At 31.2% G+C, this 20,538-nt stretch overlaps 2 protein-coding genes across 2 annotated transcripts; both read left to right on the top strand.

Annotated features, from left to right (window-relative positions):
- The first annotated feature begins 8,549 nt into the window (after positions 1 to 8,549).
- On the top strand, positions 8,550 to 17,250 carry LOC111289662 (kinesin-like protein KIN-14J). The gene is given in 22 exon segments (XM_022880904.2): positions 8,550 to 8,773; positions 9,425 to 9,582; positions 9,662 to 9,819; positions 9,954 to 10,052; positions 10,814 to 10,822; positions 10,825 to 11,019; positions 11,139 to 11,222; positions 11,395 to 11,472; positions 11,566 to 11,658; positions 11,757 to 11,786; positions 12,564 to 12,905; positions 12,978 to 13,059; positions 13,186 to 13,281; positions 13,353 to 13,532; positions 13,667 to 13,773; positions 13,867 to 14,045; positions 14,299 to 14,463; positions 14,546 to 14,799; positions 14,931 to 15,094; positions 15,578 to 16,140; positions 16,518 to 16,618; positions 16,830 to 17,250. Coding segments are annotated over 21 exon segments (3,135 nt in total). The 5' UTR covers positions 8,550 to 8,773; positions 9,425 to 9,494; the 3' UTR covers positions 16,898 to 17,250.
- Positions 17,251 to 17,533: 283 nt separating this feature from the next.
- Positions 17,534 to 19,048, top strand: LOC149515996 (uncharacterized). Its single transcript, XM_089768699.1, has 6 exons — positions 17,534 to 17,620; positions 17,819 to 17,867; positions 17,953 to 18,215; positions 18,272 to 18,430; positions 18,480 to 18,595; positions 18,715 to 19,048. Exons 1-6 carry the CDS (start codon positions 17,534 to 17,536, stop codon positions 19,046 to 19,048), a joined length of 1,008 nt encoding a protein of 335 aa, XP_089624825.1.
- Positions 19,049 to 20,538: the final 1,490 nt, after the last annotated feature.

Genomic DNA, 20,538 nt, shown 5'->3' with positions numbered 1-20,538 from the left:
CCACTGGAGACGCCAAGATTCTTTATAAATACTTTGTACAATCAACCGGCACTAGGAGCTCTTCCCTTTATTTTTGATGACGACGACGACTATGACGATGAGGATCCCGCCGGTTATGAAGCTTTGGGTGAGGGGGATAAAGATTATGCTTCGAGGCAGAAACTTGGAGAAAAGAATAGTAGCATGCGGGATTTGGATAAGGTGAAAACTGATGAAGAACGCTGCGTTTCACTTGGTTTCTTTACAAGAGTTTTTGGTTGGACCAAGGATACCATGCTTTACTGTTTATGTTAAACGTAGAATAATAAGTTAGCTACGGCATTGGTTTCATATAAATTTATCGTTAAAAGATAATATTAAATATATTTATAATTTAAATTTCAATATATATATTTTTTTTATTAATTAAAATTTTGGGCTATTTATTAATATATAAATATATTTTATTTATAAATTTTCAATGGTTAAAATTTTAAAATTTTTAGATTTTAAAATTGAATTTTAGAAAGGATATAAATTAATAAAATAATATGTTAATAAAAACTAACCTAACCCAAACTCAACCTGAGTGTAACTGAAATTAGAAGTTGATTTTTGATGATGTAATAAAAACTAACGTCATGCGTGGCAAGAAAATTGGACCAAATTGACGCCACAATCAACGTAATTGTTTTTTATTATTCCTCTCATTTTTTTTTTATTTTTAATTATCTCAAAATCGTGTTTTTTAAATATTTAAAACTCTTATTTTAATATTTTAAAATTATTTTTCATACTTTTATTTTATATAAAAAAATTAAGAAACATCGTATTCATAAAAAGGTTAAAAGTCAAAAAAATTTTCTTCTAATTTCAATAAGCGTATGAAGACAAAAAATTGGGAACGAAGTAAGTTCTTATATGAAGTATGAAATATGAAGTTACGACATATATTTATGTATACTAATAATTTAAATATGAATATAAAAATATATAAGAATGTACTAATAATTTATGGTAATAATATTAATTTTTGACAAACTAATTTATGGTAATAATATATATATATATATTTAACATATTCAGAGTAAGAATTAACTTGTAGCCGCCTTAGCCTAAAGTTATTTTATATCCACAAACGTTTCATACCTAACCCTAGTTTTGTTTCTTCTCATAACTCTTAAATACTTTGAAATCTAAATTCCCTTGCCGATTTTTCTTTGCAAACTCTTCTGTGATCTCTCCCTTTTAAAATAATTTTCTCATCAAAACCATGTCTGATGAAATGCCTATTGCTACAAACGATATTTCAATGGTGACGACAAGAGACGATGTCGAAGGAGACTTCATCTTTTCTTTGGCTTTGAATTCATCGGGACAAGAGACAACCCTGTTAATATGCACATCCGAGTTGTTCGAGCTTCGTGTTGAAGCAGGAGACAACGAATTCGAAGAAGGGTATTTTTCAGATGGTAATACTAATAATTTTGATAGTGATTTCGACGAGTATGTTCTGGATGATACCGACCCGAAGATGCGGCCAGCAAGTAAAACAGCCGTTGAAGGATTAGAGAAGGTGAAGATCGATGAAGAGTTAGGCAAAGTAAGGACGTTGCACTGTTCGGTGTGCTTGGACGAGTTGAGGATGGAGACAGAAGCTAGACGTTTGCCTTGCTCCCACATTTATCATGCCGGCTGCATTATTGAGTGGTTGAAGAATAGCAACATGTGCCCATTGTGTCGCCACAAGTTGCCTGTTGTTGATTTTGATCTGAATTTAAAGATGCCTGAGGTTGATTTTGATCTCAATCTCAACGTAGATGATTCTTGTATTTAGTCCTTAGTATCTATTAATTAACTATGTGCATGTTTCCAGCATATAATTAACTATGTCTTAAAGAAATAGTATAGTATTAATATCGTCATAGTTCATTATACATTATAGACATTATTAATACAAATATTACAAATGATTTTTTTCTAATGTTTTTCAATATTTATTCCTTTATTTTTATGTTTTATATGTTTTAGACGCAATAATTAAGAGGTTCAAGACAAGATTAATGAGTACAAAAAACCCACACGGGGAGAGAAGTTTAGAGGACTCTGAGAATGTCAGCTTGACACCACATGTCCTATAAAAAAGTTAAATGTACATCATTTGCCTTTGATTGAGTACACCACATGTCCTGGTCGTGCAAGTTTCCGCTACACTTGACATATAGGGAAGAGGTTGGAAGGTAAGACATTAGACATCTTCATTTCCTGCATTCTAAGTTCTTTCTAACTTTTCGTACCTTCTTCCTTACTCAAACACTGACTTTAACATCCGAGTTAGGACTTGATAAGTCCTAATGCTCTCCCTTGACCTTTCCTTCTTATGTCATAGGTCAGACGTATGCTATCTTTCCAAGTCACATTTAGATTCCACTTCATTAGCTTAAAAAAAATCTCATATATATATATATATATATATCATGCTTCCAATGGATTGACGACTTATATAGTAATGAAGAATTCTTTTGTGTTAATTGAAAATTTTTTAAATAAAAATTAATAAGAAATGTATAGGGCAACTCATCACATTACAGAGATTATATATCTAATTTTACGATGGCCTTACTTCAGTATCCAATTTTATATTGGAATGCTAGCTTTGGTTACTGGAGAGGCATTCATGAAAAAGAAAATTCAGTTTTGAGAATTCGCAATATAGTAAAATTTTAATTTAAATAAGTATAATAAGTATATATATGTGCTTCTATGTTATTTTAAAATATGAACTAGTAAAATCTCTCTTGTTTCGCAACAAGAAGCACCAATATTTTTATTTTTAAAAGTATAAATAAAAAAATTTATATTTAATAAAGTTTAAAAATAATTAGTTTAAATTAACAAATTTTTTTACAAATATAATAATTATTCTAAAATTTTCTTGCTACTTATCTTTATTTGCTTTATTTCTTTCTTTAAAAGATTTTTTTTTCCACCAAGCCCAACGTAGGTTGTCAACCAAACAGGTAAGTCCGTGAGTTAAGGTTTTTGGATATCTTACCCTAAAAGGGAGGATTGCGCTTAGAATTACAAGATTCAACTGTAAATAAGAATACAAGATCGCATCTTCATGATAAAAGATGTGAGGGTATAATTGATAGAACTAACATGAATATTTGATAACATTTTTATTTTTTTTTAAATTGTTAAAAAATAAAATAAAATAAAATATATTATATATATAATTTTTAAAATTTATTTTTATGTACAAAACATCAGAAATTATATTACCCAAACAAATTAATGTTTCTTCGAAAAGCCCATTTAACTATATAATATTAAAAACCCAACCGGCTAAAAAATATTTCAGTTACACTTTTCAATTAGATATATAGACCATGTAGTTAAATTTTATTTAAAGTTAGATACTAATTAGATGTTAGATTTGCTATGATTTAGAATCTAAAAAAAAAGAATGCGAACCATCAAAATGATGAACGCAAAATGCTAATGAAAGCTTATACTACAAGACAAATCACTTATTAGGGCATAGAAGATCAAAATAGCCTATGGTAACTATTTTTTCGTCTATAATTATAATCTTTTGAGACACACGTGCCTTTAATTTTAGAATTAAATTTGTTTCTAAATTTGAATGTTGAGGCAGAAAAAATTATAAATATTTATAAATAACAATAATTGATGAGATTATCGTGAAAAATTTTTTAGGAACTTCCACAATTGCCTCTAAATATATTACTCTCTTTGTTAAATGGGGGACTATCATAAGAAAGAAAATAAATAATTCATATAAACCTATATTCATAAACAATTCAAATTATTTTCATTAATGTACCAAAAATGAACAAGTAATAAGTTTTATACCAATGTATAATTTGATCTCTCTTTGTATATATTACCATAACGTGAATTAATTAACTTTGCATCAAATTTATTAGGAAAAAAAAAGAAAACCTCTACTACTAATAAATTTAGAAAAACAAATTTTTAATAACTTCTTTACTTTATATTTTTTGAATTTAAAATAAAATTAATTTAAATGATCTAGGTTTTAATTATCAATTAAAATAATATGTACAACTACATCTTGTGAATTTAAATTAATATGAACATATAAAAAACTAATTTGGATCATGAAGAATACAGTATAATTTTAAGTACAGTAATTATTTGTCATATTATGGAGATCTACCTATATTGGCTAATTACTCTTTCTTTTCATACTATAAGATCAATTTATATAGGTTTTGTTATGTTAATTAGTTTTTATTTAGAACTAATTAATAATTAATTGAAATCCTAACAAACTTCATATATAAATAAAAAGTTATGATTTATAACTTTATACTATTGTGGCATTATAGCATATGCCCCTGGCCCTATAGAATAAAAAATACCAAAACTAAACAAAGCTGAAATAATAAAGTATGCATAACATATATATAATTTAAATTACAAAAATAAATAATTAGAAATTACCCAAGATATAGGAATATTAATAGTCCTTAAAAAATAAGGAATCCAAAGGATACAATTCGTACAACCGGTATATATTTTTTGCTCTCTTACATATATATATACCGTACTTTTCAAATTGCAACAAAAATTATGACCATCTGTTCTTCTTTTTATTGCTTTCTTTATTTGTTTAAGTTTTAAGATGGCTGATTTAGACCAAGCTCTACTCTCTTGTTTGGATTTGAGTGGGGAGGGAGTCGAGGCTTTGTTATGCATGCTATTAGCCAGCCTGTTTCCGATTAACGAAGGGGATGATCAGTTCTCTGATCATGATTATGACAATGCTTACATGGAAGATATCATCGTCCTCGGAACTGATTTTGTCGAGATTAATGAGGAAGCTGTTACAGAGAAGTAGGATGATCCTCGTGCTCCAAAGATGAGGCCTGCAAGTAAAACAGCCATTGAAGGGTTGGAGATGGTAACAGTTGATGAAAAATCTGGCACAATGTCATGTTCGGTGTGCTTTGAAGATATTTCAATCGGAACAGAAGCGAAACGCTTGCCGTGCTCCCACGTTTATCATTCAGGTTGCATCGAAAAATGGCTTAATGAGAGCAATACATGGTCAATATGCCGCTATCAGATGCCTCTCGTCGATTTTGATCTGAATTTCCCGATGCCTGGCCTTGACTCCGATGGAGATTCTAAGATGTCAGCTCTGATGTTTGATTTGAATGTCGTGGACACTAAGTACTAAGGTTATGTTTGCTTTTCTTTTTAATCAGTGATCAAAGATTTGTCTCTAGTCTGAAAAGAAACTAATATCTAATCAACTCCTTGTCCCCAAATAGTTAAGATCGTAAATGATATTAAAAATACCTAGCTTTTCTTTCTGATTTTGATGTTTTTCTATTTGTGCATGTTCTCTTATTGTTTCAATAGATTACTCAAACCATAAACTTTAAACCCTAAACTCTAATTATTTAATCGAACAGGCACAACATTTTTACTCAATTCTCTGCTGTTAATTAGTTAAAATGGGTTAATTTTCTACCACAACTGTTAATCAAAGGCGGGTTTAGTTCTCTTCAAATCACCAGCAATTTTATTCTTCAGCTGTGCAAACATATAATTTGCAATTCAAAATGGAGGGTGTACTGGAAGTATAGCAAAGAAGTGAGGAAGAATATATGTCCTCAATCAGTGATCAGTTTGCCTTAACAGTTTTCTGTTCCATTGCAGGTAATTATGAATTCATGATTAGTGTTTTGCTCCATTGTTCTCATGTTTTATAACTTTGCTGGTCTTTTTTGTTTTAATTCACAGCATCTTTTACCAGTTGTTTCCAGATTTATACTTTTTCTAGCAAGTTTTATGATATGCCACTATATCAAGTTCACATAGCTCCATTATGTTTGATTTAAATGCGTGATGGGGAGTTCTCTCATTGCACAATGACCTATTTTTTATGATTAGATTTTGGGCTTTCATCAAGCATCCAAATCAGGCCCTAGTCATCAGCTTATTAACATTTACAATCACCCTAATCTCTTGTACAGAAATCTTAAAATTTAAGACAAAAAATACCCTTTGAACTTTGGTAAACAGGATATGGAATAGTAGTACTTTATATTTGGTTAGAAAGGTAGGAACAAGCTACTTTGGCTAGTAGTCACATAAAGGTTAGGCAAACCTTTCTCTTGAAAAGATGTTTTGACTCAATATGTGATCTTCCTCTCTACTTTGTTTTTGTCCATTTTTCTTTTTCGTTGGATTTGACTCACTTCTCTCATAGTGACTTTGCCCTTCCCCACAAAACCATTAATAAGCCGTCTTTTTCTAAGACAACTGTTACATATATAATTTGCAGCAGAAAATAAGAATGTATCACTGAATTATAGTACTAGTTTTGATGGCAATACAATTTTAGCAGAGTCCCCACTTTACAAAAGACTTGGAGTTTTATCAATCCAATTTGATGTAATTAAAGAAACTAATAATACCATAAGGAAAGTGACAGGGAAGGTGACAATCAAACTATGTTTTCAGTGGAAGGTAAGGGAAGTGAACAAAACATCACTAATGGTGGGCCAATTGGCCGTTGGTTGGACACGGACAAACCAGCTTTTTTTTTTTTTTTTTTACTTTTACTAAGGATGGTTCTTCCAATTTTATTCTATTTCTTAACCAACATCACATGTCGGTGACATATCATTCTTATACTTTGAATTGGTATTTAATTTAATTAATTTATAATAATCAAGTTAGAAAAGTTATATTCATCAATTTTAAATTTTAATATTTTTTATATAAAAAATTATATTTTTATTATGGTTTTATTAACCTATATTCTAATTGTGACAAACAATGCTTCAAAATTAATGCAAATTCATAATGGCATTGTTTGGTTTTCATTGTTTGATATGTAGAATTAGAGGCATTTGTCACAATATTCTAGGGACTTTATATTGTTTTGGATAAAATATAAAAGATCAATTTTAATTAACTCAATGACTATGACATATAAACAGATAATTTATAATAAGTAATGAATAAATTTATTAATTTCATAGATAATTGTAAGATCCATTAATAAACTTGAAATTTTGAATTATTAGAAACTAAAAATCAAATTATATTGGAAATATTAAGAAAAAAAAAATTCAAACTAGTTCCAAGTATCCTTCTGGCTTGTAGTATCCATGGCTCCGTGACACCATTGCATCCTTTTTCTGTTTGTTTCTGTTAATATTACTATATTAGTAAATCACTATTGCTACGCTTAGAAAAATTTAAAAAAATAAAAATTTTATTTATTTTTAATTAATAAAGATTTAATTATTAAATTATTTAAAATTATCTTTAAGTGATATGTTCTTTTGATGTTGAGATTTTGAGTTTAAAATTTTTAATTATTTGAAATCTAATTACTATTAATAAATTTTATTGTTATGTTTGGTAATTATTAAAAAAAATTATATTATATTATATTTTTCTTATTATTTTTTTAATGTTTCATTTATATAATAAATTAAAAAATTTCTTAATTTTGATATTAATAATAAAATTATTATTATGATAATTTGAAATTATTTTGTTTGGGAACAAATTGTAAGAATTTTCTCTCACTTTAGTAAAATTGAATATATAATTTTTCAACTTAAGAAAACATATTAAAAATTATTCTTACAAATTTCAAAATAATTTTCATCATTAGAGATTTTCTAAATGAGAAGTTTTATTATTAATTCTATCTCTTTTACTATTTAAAATAACATGTAACATATACAAATAAAATTTTAAAAAATAAATATTTAAGGAGTGAAAATGTTTGTAAAAAATAAAATAAAATAAAACAACTTATATTTTGGATTAGAATTGTTTAAAGATTACTTTTGGGTTTATTTACTTAAAAATGATCAAACTTTTGTCAATATATTTTCTTGAAAGATTTGTTTTAATCTAATAAATAAAATTTTAGCCCATTTATCTTCCTAAAATAAAATTTAACAAATAAAATCATAAATTAAAAAAAAAACCATAACTTATTTATCTCTCAAAACCAATAAAAAATCAATTTAAATATTAACCCAATCCATTTAATAAATAAATTAAACCCAAAGTCTTATATCCAAACCCAATAAATCCATAAAAAATGTACACTTATTACCTTCTTTAACTTTTTTATGAGAATATTAAATATAAATTAGGTTAGATATTTTTTAATGCCGTTAAACTAAAAAAATCAAATGAAAAAAAAATGAAAAGGACATTTGACATAGAATATTATTTTCATTTGTAGTATAGATTTCAAATCCTAAAAAAATATGATTAAGAAAATAAAACGACGAGAACAAAAGACCAAAAGCACGAAGGCGGGAACTTTACTCCAAAATCGCCGGACCCAAATCCAAAATTAAGCAATAAAAAAAATTGAAAAAGGTACGTTATGTCTTTTTCAAAAAAATTTAAAGAAAACCAAAAACCCAAACCAAACGCTCTCTCGTACGTTCATTTCACTCGCTTTCCATTTTCCATTTTCCAACGCAACAAAAACATTTCTTGCTTCCTATCTTTTTTTTTTTTTTCTTTGCGGAGGACAAAAGTAAAAATCTCGGGCTGTTCGAGATTTCGAAATCGGTCGATTTCTTCAACGGATCTGCTTCGATTTTTATTTTAATTCTCTGTCTGGTTTATGATCTTTAATTTTTATTTTTTTTAATCGGAAAAATTTGAATATCTTTTTTACGAGCTATGAAATGTGTAGACTTAGTTGGATCTTCAAGATCTTGATCTAATCTCCTATTAGATTCCTCAGGTTCGTGCTACATTTTGTTCGTACATGTTGTTTTTCTGTAGAATTTAATGTTTTGTTCGGATCTGAATGGATTTCAATTATTGTCAGTTTAGCGTTTTTTAGCCTTTTTAAATTTATTAGTTAAGAAATTACATAGAGAATTGATAATGCAGCATGATGTTTCGAAATTATGATTTTTTCTTTCTTTTATTATGGGATTGTGATTGTTTGGTTGCTAAGAAAACGGTGACGAGTGCAGCTCCGAGTTTCTTTCGTTCGTTCTCTTTTTTTTTTTTTTTTTTTAAATTTTAGTGTTTGTTCGAGAATTGAACACTCTTAGTTTCAGCTTAGCCTAGTGATTTTATGAAGTTCACTTTATTTAGATGAAGCGTAAAATAAGAAACGAATCTCCTCTTTTTTTGATTTTTCACTCTTCTATTCTCTTTCACTTTCCATGATAAAACAAAGGCTAGACATTCAAAATGAGTAAACCTTTTTCTTTCTCTTAGTTTCCCTTTTAATGCAATCTAAATTTGTTGAAAGTTCGGTTTTCATTAAAAATTCTCATGACAAAACTTATGCCCTTACTTTGTGCGTTTAGGCGTGAATAGATTAGTAATGCAATAAATATTAACTTTTTATCTAAGATAAATGTTTTTATTCCCTTTGTAGGAGTGAGTCCCATGTTATCAGAAAGATAGATTTCAGAGAAGTCAGCTTGAACATTCAGCTAAAAGGGCAGATGAGGGAAAACGGTACAGCTAATGGCTTGAATGGATCTCACGATGTAGATATTGAACAAATGGAAAGCTTTGAAGGCCTGATTAGTGGTAAGCAATAGGATGCTATAGCTCTTTCAGTATTTTTACTCATCTTCCTTTATTAAACTTTGAGCCCTGATTTTCCTAGGTGATTGGCTGTCTTCATTGGTGGAATGGTTAAATGGCATGATTCCTGATTTTAGATTGCCATTAGATGCAACAGAAGAGGAGCTGAGAGGGTGTTTGATTGATGGAATTATTTTTTGTACCATTTTGAACAAGCTGCGTCCTGGTTCTGTTGAAATGGTTCGATCACTCTTTTGTTAGTACTTTGTTTGCTGTATTAATTTGTCTTCAATATAGTTCTTTTTTTCTCTGTTAGACTTAATTGTACATGTTTGCATCTTGTTCTGGGCATCTTGCATCTTCTTCAACTTCAGGATGTTGGTCCCCAAAGTGGCCCTGTAAATGTCAAGAGGTTTCTGATTGCTATGGATGAAATGGGGTTGCCCAGCTTTGAATTGTCTGACATAGAGCAGGTATCAATTGAATTTTGAAGGTTCTATTTCAGTGTGCTAGACATGTAAAGTTGGTTGAAACTGAAAGCATTTTCCTACTCATTGATCTTGAAACTGAAAGCATTTTGCTGACTCATTGATCTTAGCTTGTGCAAGGTTAAGCTAAGGTTGGCTTAGTTTTGGGTGTATAATTTTGGTATATTCCTAACTAAGGTGAACTGTAGTATTATTCTCTTTAGTTATATGTCTATCTCAGTGAAAATTAAGTGTCTTGGCATTTAAACTTCCTATTTCAAACCTTTTGATCTAAATTATGGAATGGTTACTAGTTGGAGTGGTTTGTTTTTTAAATGATGGATCTGATCATTTGATCATGGAACCAAACCTCTATCTGGTTGGCTCAGTTCTGGGTGTATAGTTTTGGTATGTTCCTAATTAAAGTGAACTTTGGTATTATTCTGTTTAGTTATATGTTTATCTCAGTGAAAAGTATGAGTATCTTGGCATTTAAACCTCCTATTTCAAACCTTTTGATCCCAATTTTAGAATGGTTACTGGTTGGAGTGAAATTCTTTTAAATGATGGGTCTGATTATTTTATTATAGAACCAAACCTCTATCTGGTTAGAGGTGTATGATTAACTACTCATTTTTTGTTTGTCCAGAATGAACTAGCCCTTTGGCTGGGCTTGGTTATGAACGTATTCAAAGTCCAAGTTAAAGAGTCCATTGCTATATTTGCTTTTCTTTCTACCTTTTGGTTAATATTTGGGATATGTGCAGGGCCACATGATATGCCAGTTTTAGGGTGCCTTAAGACACTTAGGGCATGTTTCAATTCTAATGATGAGGCCAATAGTGTCCAAAATCCTTCCAGGAAGAGATGGAATCTTTCTGGTGAATTTGAAAGCATCCAATTGAAGCAAGGTTGTTATGCTGATCTTTCTGATGCAACAATTTTGGAATTATTGAAATCAAGCAGTTTAGATGTAAGACCTTGAGACCCGGTCATACTTGTTTTTGTATCTATTAGTGAATCCCATTATATTATTAGATTTTTGTTGCAACTCTTAGTTTAGCACATTCTTATGCATCTTCTTTTGCACAGAATGCCTCTACTCAATCACTATTCAGTATACTGTACAGGATTATGGATGAAAGTATTGAAAGAAAGAAGGGAGATGTACCTCATGTATGTCATTCAGAGTACAAACATTTGCTGTATTTCTCTAGCATCATGGATGTTTTTCTTTTTGGTCTCTTTTCAGATACTCATCCTCATACATCTGCCATATTGTACTTCTTTCCTGTACCTTTTATTTATTTATTTATTTATGGTTTTCTATGGTTTCCATTTTGCTCAGCGTGTAGCGTGTCTGTTGAGAAAGATCGTACAAGAGATAGAATGGCGAGTTTCAACTCGGGCAGAAAACTTAAAAAATGTAAATTACTTCGGAACATTTTCCCCCCCTTGAGAATGCTTTCTCTTGTGCTGTGCATGAATAATGAATATTTATAATCTTGAACTCCTGCAGCAAAACAACCTTTACAGGGCTCGGGAGGAAAAGTATCAATCAAGGATAAGGGCACTTGAGACCCTAGCAAAGGGAACCATGGAGGAAAATAAGGTACTTGACAAATAGTTTAGGGCGTGTGCCTTAGTCTTTTTTGCCTTTAGTTGTTTCTCCCATCTCAATAATTCTTGGATCTGTTTTGCTTCATGTAGGTAGTTATAAATCAACTACAGCATATAAAGGTGCAATTCTTATCCTTTCCCCTTTTACTTAATTTATTGCTGATTTTCTTTAAAAAAATTTTAGTGTCTTGTTCTGGATCTGTGCCTTTCGTCTTCCAAAGACTCCCATTGACATATTGTTCTATGGTTTTCATGTGTGCTGGTACTTGCTTCTTTCATACATCTGAAACTCAAGAACTGCATCTAATTCTTTGAATTGCTTAACTTATATTTACTATTGTTTAAAGTGCGAGAAGGATAAAATATTTTTTCTTTACATGCTATTTTGATTTATATCTTGTGTGAAATTCAACTGGTGCACAAGAGTGAAACATTGATACAAGGGAACTTGAATGTTTAATTTTTCTTGTGAAGGAAAGGCAATCTAATTTTGGAAGAAAATTTTAAGGGGATGATTTAGTTTTGTGTTGTTTAGTTTAGGATACTTATATTAAGTTTGTGCAAATCATCTAAATTAAATCTGATTTTCGGTCTTTGTTTAAAATACTTGGACTGAGCTGTGATACTTTTATGTTACCTTAATAAGGTTGGGCTTTCCGAACTGGAGCATTATAATTTAGATAATAGTGAACTTGATCAGACTCTCTTGTGTGGTGGAATCAAGCTAAGATTGACATGGTCAATCAATCCTTCTAAATTTCTTTATCCCCATTAACAATCTTAATACCATGCCACTTGTGGTGCTTTGCAAGGAATTGTTGCTTTTTTGACCAAAAGCCATATTTTCTCTGTTTATAGTCTTATATGATTGATTTGTATGTTTCTTGAGAATTGCAGATTGAAAAGAGCAAACTGGAGGAGAAGGGTAAAGTAGAAGAGCAGGATTTGCTTCAGCTTAAGAAGGAGAGGATTCAGAATGACTTTGAGATTTCTAGACTAAGAGAGGAACTAGAGAGCAGCAAAAAGATGCATGAAAGGCATTGTCTACAGTTGGAAGCCCAGGCTGAGGATACTAAAGTGATGTTAGAAAAGCAGTTAAATGAACTTGAGTATCTTTTAAGCAATTCTAGGAAAAAAGTGGATGAGCTTCAGTCATTTTCTGAATCTAAACAAAAGAGATGGAAAAATAAAGAGCACAGTTATCAGAGCTTCATTGATCAACAATTCGTGGCTTTAAAGGTTTGTCATGTTCCTAATTCTTATGATGATATTGATGCATAGTCCTTTGACATGAAGTTTTACACTGTTTAGGAATTAAGGGATGCTTCTAAGTCTATCAAACGTGAAGCCCTAAAGACTAAAAAGAGCTACTCAGAGGAACTTAGTTACTTAGGTAATGTTGGTTACTCGTGCTGTTTGTTTTGTTTGTTTGGCTTAGTCTGCCATCTAGATTTCATTTTTTTCTATGTTGGGTTTTGAGCAATTTCTTATCATTTATGCCCCTTTTTTTCTGGAGTAGGAATAAAGCTTAAAGGACTAATAGATGCTGCGGAAAATTATCATTCTGTTCTTGCTGAAAACCGAAGATTGTACAATGAGGTTCAGGATTTGAAAGGTACATTGGTATATCTTAGTTTGTTTGGGTTCTGTCACCGAGTAGCTGATGCTATTTCTTACTTTTTGTAGGAAATATTAGAGTCTATTGTAGGATAAGGCCATTCCTTCCAGAGCAAAGTAAGAAACAAACAACAATAGAATATATTGGTGAGAATGGTGAATTGGTTGTTTCGAATCCCTCAAAGAAAGGGAAGGACACTCATAGGCTCTTCAAGTTTAACAAGGTTTTCAGTCCAGCAGCTACCCAAGGTTTTAAATTTTCATATTTGTTCATTGTTGATAATAAAAAATTCATCTCTTAATTTAATAGCTACATAGTTTCAGCCACAATATTCATGACTGATGCTTATCTATGTAAAATTTTCAATGTAATATGTCTGTAGAGGAGGTATTTTTAGACACCCAACCATTGATTCGATCTGTTCTTGACGGTTACAATGTTTGCATATTTGCTTATGGTCAAACTGGCTCAGGAAAAACTTATACAATGGTGAGCTACTTTTTAATATTTTTCTGTTTGAAATATGTAATTCATTTTAAACGTGTAGGCTATATCTTATGCATTTGTATTTTCTCTTTCCAGAGTGGACCTAATGTGTCTTCTAAAGAAGATTGGGGAGTCAATTACCGAGCACTCAATGATCTTTTCCAAATCTCTCAAAGCAGGAAGAGCTCCATTATATATGAAGTTGGTGTTCAAATGGTTGAGATATATAATGAACAAGTTCGTGATCTCCTTGTAGGGGACAGTTCTCAGAGAAGATATCCTTTTTTTTTATATTCTGGATTTCATTTCTTCTTGTGTTTCTCAATTCTGGTCTGAAATTTGGTTCTATAGCTTGTCTTTTATTGTTATTGTTTCTTTATAATGATTGATCTCTATGTTACCCTAATGATTTATAAATTTGCAATCCTCATTTCTTAAATTTATGTATTTGGTCAAATAGTTACATTTTATTCCTTCTTGCTTTTTTCTGCTGTTAAATATGTTCTTTGTTTCCTATGACTTGCACACACTTGGGATTTGGAGCACCACCCAACCAAATGGGTTAGCTGTCCCTGAAGCAAGTATGCATTGTGTAAAATCAACCACTGATGTTCTGGAGTTGATGAATATTGGGTTAATGAATAGGGCTGTAGGTGCTACAGCCCTAAATGAGAGGAGTAGTAGATCACACAGGTTGTATTTTCACTTACTATTTTGTATATAACTTGTTATTTGGAGTTGTGTCTAATGGGTTTCGGTAAATTATTAAGTGCAGTATTCTCACCGTTCATGTTCGTGGCACGGACTTAAAAACTAATGCTGTCTTGCGTGGTAGTTTACATTTGGTGGATCTTGCTGGCAGTGAAAGGGTAGATCGTTCTGAAGCAACTGGAGATAGGCTTAAGGAGGCACAACATATAAACAAATCGCTGTCAGCTCTTGGAGATGTAATCTTTGCTCTGGCACAAAAGAATGCTCATGTCCCGTATAGAAATAGCAAACTAACTCAAGTTCTCCAGAGTTCTTTGGGTACTTTTCTGTTTTCAGATTTTAATTTTGCTATTGTGATTTACAACATCATTATGCCCAATAATATGTTAAAGTGGTTTTTATTTTCTCTTACTGATTAATTGTCCTTTTCTTTTAATATCAAATTGTAGGTGGCCAGGCAAAAACCCTTATGTTTGTGCAGCTTAATCCTGATGTAGATTCATACTCTGAAACTGTAAGTACTTTGAAGTTTGCCGAGAGGGTTTCCGGTGTTGAGTTAGGTGCTGCAAGGACCAACAGAGAGGGGAGAGATATCAGAGAACTTATGGAACAGGTAGCCTTCTTTTCTCTTCCTCTGCTTATTTTCCCCTTGTTTCAAAAGTTAATGTGGCCAGGTGTTGAAACCAAGTAATGGTTGTTACGACCTTGTTTTTCTTATAATTCTTATTTCTATGGACAAAACAGAGTTACAGGCCAAAGTAGGATTATAAAAATCTCACTCAATAATGAGCCTACAACAGGCATCCTTGCAGCAGCATAATCTAGTTTACATTTTCTAGCTTTCGTCAGTCTTCATTTTTGCCAACAATGTGCATGAATCTGCCCGTTTAGGAAGATTTAATTCTGTCAGTTTGAGGAGATACTTTTAGGGTTTCTCTTCCTAAGCTCTAGATAAGATACAGTAACTTTGGTTAGGAGGAAATTTCGCTGTAGCTCAAGATTCTTAACAGAATTGTATCTTTCTTAAAGAAGATTTTAACCTTTTTGGACCATTTAATCTGTCATTTCATTTCTGATCTTCTATTAATCTTTGCAGGTTGCATTCCTAAAAGAAACCATCACAAAGAAAGATCAGGAGATTGAGCATTTGCAGTTACTTAAGGGTAATGGCAATAGTACTAAGCATGGTATGAGCTCACTGAGGTATGGATCTTCCTCTCCTAGGGGACACTCCAGTGGGAATCCTCGACAAAGTCAGGGTTTTTCAAGACGGCAAAGCTTGGGAAATTTTGAGAAAGTAGCTTTTGATGTGGACAATTGCTTGGTTAACAGCGATAAGAATTCTGAAACTGGCTCTCATTGGTCAATGGATGACTCAAAGCATCACATTGAATCTTCTGTGCAGACAAACCTTGCAGGAAGAGATTTGGTTCAGAATATTGCTGATGATATTGAACTCTTGGGCTTTGGAGATGCTGATTCAGAGGAGAGATTAAGTGATATATCTGATGGTGATCTATCAATGGGTGGTACAGAAACTGATGGCTCAATCTGTAGTGCTGTAGAATTCACTCTTTTCCCTGAAGTTTCAAAACCTTCTGATAAACCAGAGAAGGTTGAGAAATCTGACAAAGCTGAAAAATCTGATAATATTGGGAAGTGAGTATCCTTCAACTCCTTTCAGCTTTAATTTTCTGTAGGATCTTGTTTCTGGATTGAGTAGTAGAAGCAAGTTTTTAATCAACTATTCTTTTTGAAGTAGAAACTAGAGTTACTCACTAATAGTTGCTGGTAGCATTATTTATAACCACAAGAATCATTACAATATCTGGTAACTTGCTTAATTATCCTTTTCCTCTCTCCTTTGCTCTCTAAATTCATGATTATTTATTTATAATAAGTTGTTATCTAAAGTATGTGCAAAAGTATTTTAAATAATATATTTTGCTTGGGCTTTGAGGACTCTGTTGCTGAAACAGGAGAGTGAGAAAAGTTTTTTGATTTTTCCTGTTGGTTCATTTGTTGCTTGAAAACAGGTCCATCGTCCCTTCTAAGCTTCCAAAGCTGTCTCAAAAGGTTGTGCAAACGAAATCTGCTCGATTGTCAATGCCAAGGAGCTCCTCAAAGGTTTCATCAAGTATGTAATTTATATGGTATTCTATATTTGAACTGTTTTATTAGTCATTTTTCAGGCTAAAAACTAGCTGAGCAGCATTACTACGGTATTGCTACAGCTTATTTTTGCTGATTTGTCAAAATTTTTTTTTATTTGAATACCATCTTCTCTCTCAGTTTCTTAAAATTTATTTCTTGTTCTCAGAATTTCGTTTTCTTGGAATGTATATCAGGTGCTAGGAAAGTTACTGCTGCCACCGCTGGCAGTTCTTCAACTAAGCCCCTGAAACGACGGCAGTGATTTGAATTTATATCTTGGATGGTAGAAGAAATGTGACTCAGCTTAGTCTGTAATTATATTGACAGCTTTACTATGTTTCTTGCCGTAGGTTGTTCCTCACTTCCATGGTAATAGTAGAGAACTCCTCACTTGTAACATACATGGCTCAAGGGTCATATCAGCCCCTTCACTCTGGTTCTCATCACATTGCCCAGCTAAAATGGAGGGTATGGAGTGGGCGGAGAGCGAAAGGGGAGGGGAAGAACAACCCAATTGACTGATTATTAAAACGAAAAGAAAAACCAGAAAGTTATTTAGCTATTTGTTTAACGTTTACAAAAATTAAAAATGATGAAATGATGTTGCATTTGTAAGTTTTCAATTTAATTTTAAAAATTGAAGAATTATCCATGCATTTTATGCTAATACCATATTATTTGGGAAGAAGAGGCCACCCATTTCATTGCATTTGAAGAGTTTTTTGGTTTTAACCATATTCCTCTGCTGTGTAAGGACTTATTTTCTTCATTCCACTGCAATTGCGGTTTTGAAATCTATGGTATGAAAACAAGCACACTAAAAATATCAGAAAGGAACAGAGGCACATGCCATCGAATGGCGACCAAATTCAAACTTATAGTAACATGTTAATTGAACATGAAATCAATTGAAGGGAATCATCAGAAAGAGGAAGATGTTCCAACAGCCCCAACTCCAGTTCACCGAAAACCTAATGTTCCAACAGTATGAGGATCAGTTTTAATGTTTAGTAAATAGCTGTAACCGTAATAAAATTCAATTAATGTTTTAAAGTTTCGTGATGTGTTAAGGAAAAAAATTGTGATGTGATTCTTAATTTAAATCTTACAAATTTTTTATGTTTAAGAGTAAACTATACTTTTAATTTGGCAATAAACCAAACAAGGGTGGAGGCTTATGCAGGATGAATCATCGTTATGCCATCAAGTACTAAGAGCAAAATATTTTCCATGTAGCTCGTTTTAAAGCAGTCTTGGGCACTAATCCATCATATGTATGGAGAAGTTTATTAGCTGTAAGGTTAATTTTGGAAGCAGGGTCAAGGTGGCGGGTTGGAGATGGAAAAACTGTGGAGGTTTGGCATGACGGATGGCTCAATAAACCACCCACATTCAAGCCACTATGGACTGAAAACCAACAATTAAAAGTAGCTGCGCTGATGAACAATGATAATAGATTTTGGAACATGGAGATGTTAACAGGATTGTTTTGCCGAGAGCACATTGAATTAATCCTTCAAATACCGTTGAGTAGTAGCCCATGTCTAGACAGATTGACATGGAATGAGTCAAAAGTTTGGGTAATTTTTCGGTAAAGTCTGCCTATCATGTTGCTAGAGAGTGGCTAGGGAAACAGGTAGGAAAAAGGAATACTCGGTCTCCAATGTGGAAGTTGGTATGGACAGCCAAGGTTATCCCAAAGGTAAAGGTCTTTATGTGGAGGTTCATTTGGGGTATCTTACCAGCAAGGGGTATTCTCAAAGCTCGCAGGAACCCGGTTGAGGACTCTTGTTGTGTATGTGGGACTGTCGAGGAATCTTGCTATCACATATTTTTGAATGCAGGTTCAGCAGTTAGGTATGGGAAAGAATCTGCAACTGGTGCATGGATGGCTGGAAACATGGACCACGGCCCCAGAATTTTGGACTGTTTTCTTGATTAAGGCAAAGCAAGAAGAAAGGTTGGAAACAAGCATGTATGCACGATGCATGCTATGGTTGAACAGAAACAGATGTCTCCATGAATCTACATGTGGAATTATACGTGAGGTGGTGTTTAAGGTGGACCCATTTTTTGCAGGAACGCAGGGAATTGCAGGGAGACACTGATAAGGTGGATACCACCTGTGGATGTGGACTTCAAAATCAATGTGGATGCATCTTTTAATTGCACAAACAAGACAACAAGGTTAGGAATGATCGCTCGAGATAAAAGAGGTACAGAGGTGCTATGGGCAGCAACGAGCACTTTGAACGTAAGCTGCTCTCTTCATGCAAAAATGAAGTCCGTTCTCTTTGAGATTGGTATTGCTAGAGAATGGGGCTATGATGAAGTGGAGGTGGAAACTGATGCAATAATGATGGTACAGAAGCTTGCAAAGGCGGGGACTCTTACTGGGTGGGAACAGGAATAACAATGGATATTGTGAGGGCAGCATCGCAGTATAGAGTTTGTCGATTTCTACATGTCAACAGGCCTATCAATACATTGGCTCATAATGTTGCCCGGCTATCTTGTACTGAGGGTCAAATATATGTATGGAAGCATCTTCCAGATTCTATCACAAATGTTGATGTTTTTCTTTCGTAATAAAAGTTTTCATGTTTGATCAAAAAAAAAAAAAAAGAGTAAACTATATTTTTCTTATAAATCAAAAACTCATCATTAGCCTATGATTTCAATTAAATTATAAAGATTTGTTAGATTGACTTTTTTTTTTAGAGTTCATTTGATTCGCGAAAAAATATATTTTTTTGAAAAAAATGATTCTTCAAATCACTTGATAGATTTTGGAGGATGAACGATTTTTTATTTATATAAATGTAAAATTTACATATTTAATTAGAGAAATGTAATATTATCTAAGAAACTCTTTCACTATATTATATTTGATATCATTGTGAATAACACATGATATACATTTATATTTACATTACTTATCTATTTATTTAATATTTTAAGTTATTTATTATTTATGTAAAATGTGACTAATTTATTTAATATTTTATAAAATTAATAAAAAATAAAAAATTACTAAAATTATTTATATATGAAATAATACTTTTGTAAATAAATATTTTCAAAATATTTGTATATATATTTTGTTATGTTGCGTGGAACCTATTTACTATCATAACATTGATTGTTCCTGTACAGAACAAACACGTGGATTGACCAATATTTTGAAACTATATAATTTTAAAAAATATATTTATTTCATAACATATTTTCATAATAAATTACATTTTTTATTTTAAAAACGTAGTATATATTAAAACTATAAAATTTAGAAAAATAATTATTTTATATTTTTGTATAACAAACATAATCGTATTAAACAAGTATAATTTTAAAATATAATAGATTATGTTTTCATTTTAAAAACACAATCTAATTGAAACAATAAACTTTTGAAAAATAATTTTTTAATCAAACAAAAACAAAAATTTTATTATAATCCACAAATTTATTAAATATCTTTTAATTTTAAATAATTAAAATATTATTTAAAAGTATACATATGTTAATAATTATAATTATTATATTTTTATTAAATAAATTCAAATCAATTATAAAAACTAAATATAAATTTAATTATGTTGAATAAAAACTCAATACAAATAAATATTAAATTAATTTATATTTCCTAAAAAATGAAATTTAAACTTGAGTATTGCCATATATCAAAAGATAAGGCTTGAAATATCATTGTGTGTGACAATTTAGTCTCGACTTATCATGTAATTTTTTTTATATTAAAAGGTATAATAAGTCGTAATTACCATTTTTTTAGAGCAAAAGAAAGACAAATTTTGTATTTTGGGTGGAATATCTAAAAATCTTAGCGATAGGAGAATTTTGAATTCTCTCTATTTTCTCTTTCTTGATATTGTTTAAAATGTA

This window comes from Durio zibethinus, chromosome 11, assembly GCF_047325235.1.
Source record: "Durio zibethinus cultivar Kanyao isolate XHJ-2024 chromosome 11, ASM4732523v1, whole genome shotgun sequence".
NCBI classification, from domain to species: Eukaryota; Viridiplantae; Streptophyta; class Magnoliopsida; order Malvales; family Malvaceae; genus Durio; species Durio zibethinus.
Note: the sequence above shows the minus strand (reverse complement) of the source record. Positions and strands in the feature narration are given on the sequence as shown.

Excerpts from the sequence above, each read along its gene's own strand:
- LOC149515996 (XM_089768699.1), top strand. The coding sequence starts at position 17,534 with ATGAAATCAATTGAAGGGAATCATCAGAAAGAGGAAGATGTTCCAACA. Across the intron at positions 17,868-17,952 it reads AAGAGCAAAATATTTTCCAT|GGTCAAGGTGGCGGGTTGGA; the intron begins GTAGCTCGTTTT and ends TTTTGGAAGCAG. Across the intron at positions 18,596-18,714 it reads AAGGCAAAGCAAGAAGAAAG|GAACGCAGGGAATTGCAGGG; the intron begins GTTGGAAACAAG and ends CATTTTTTGCAG.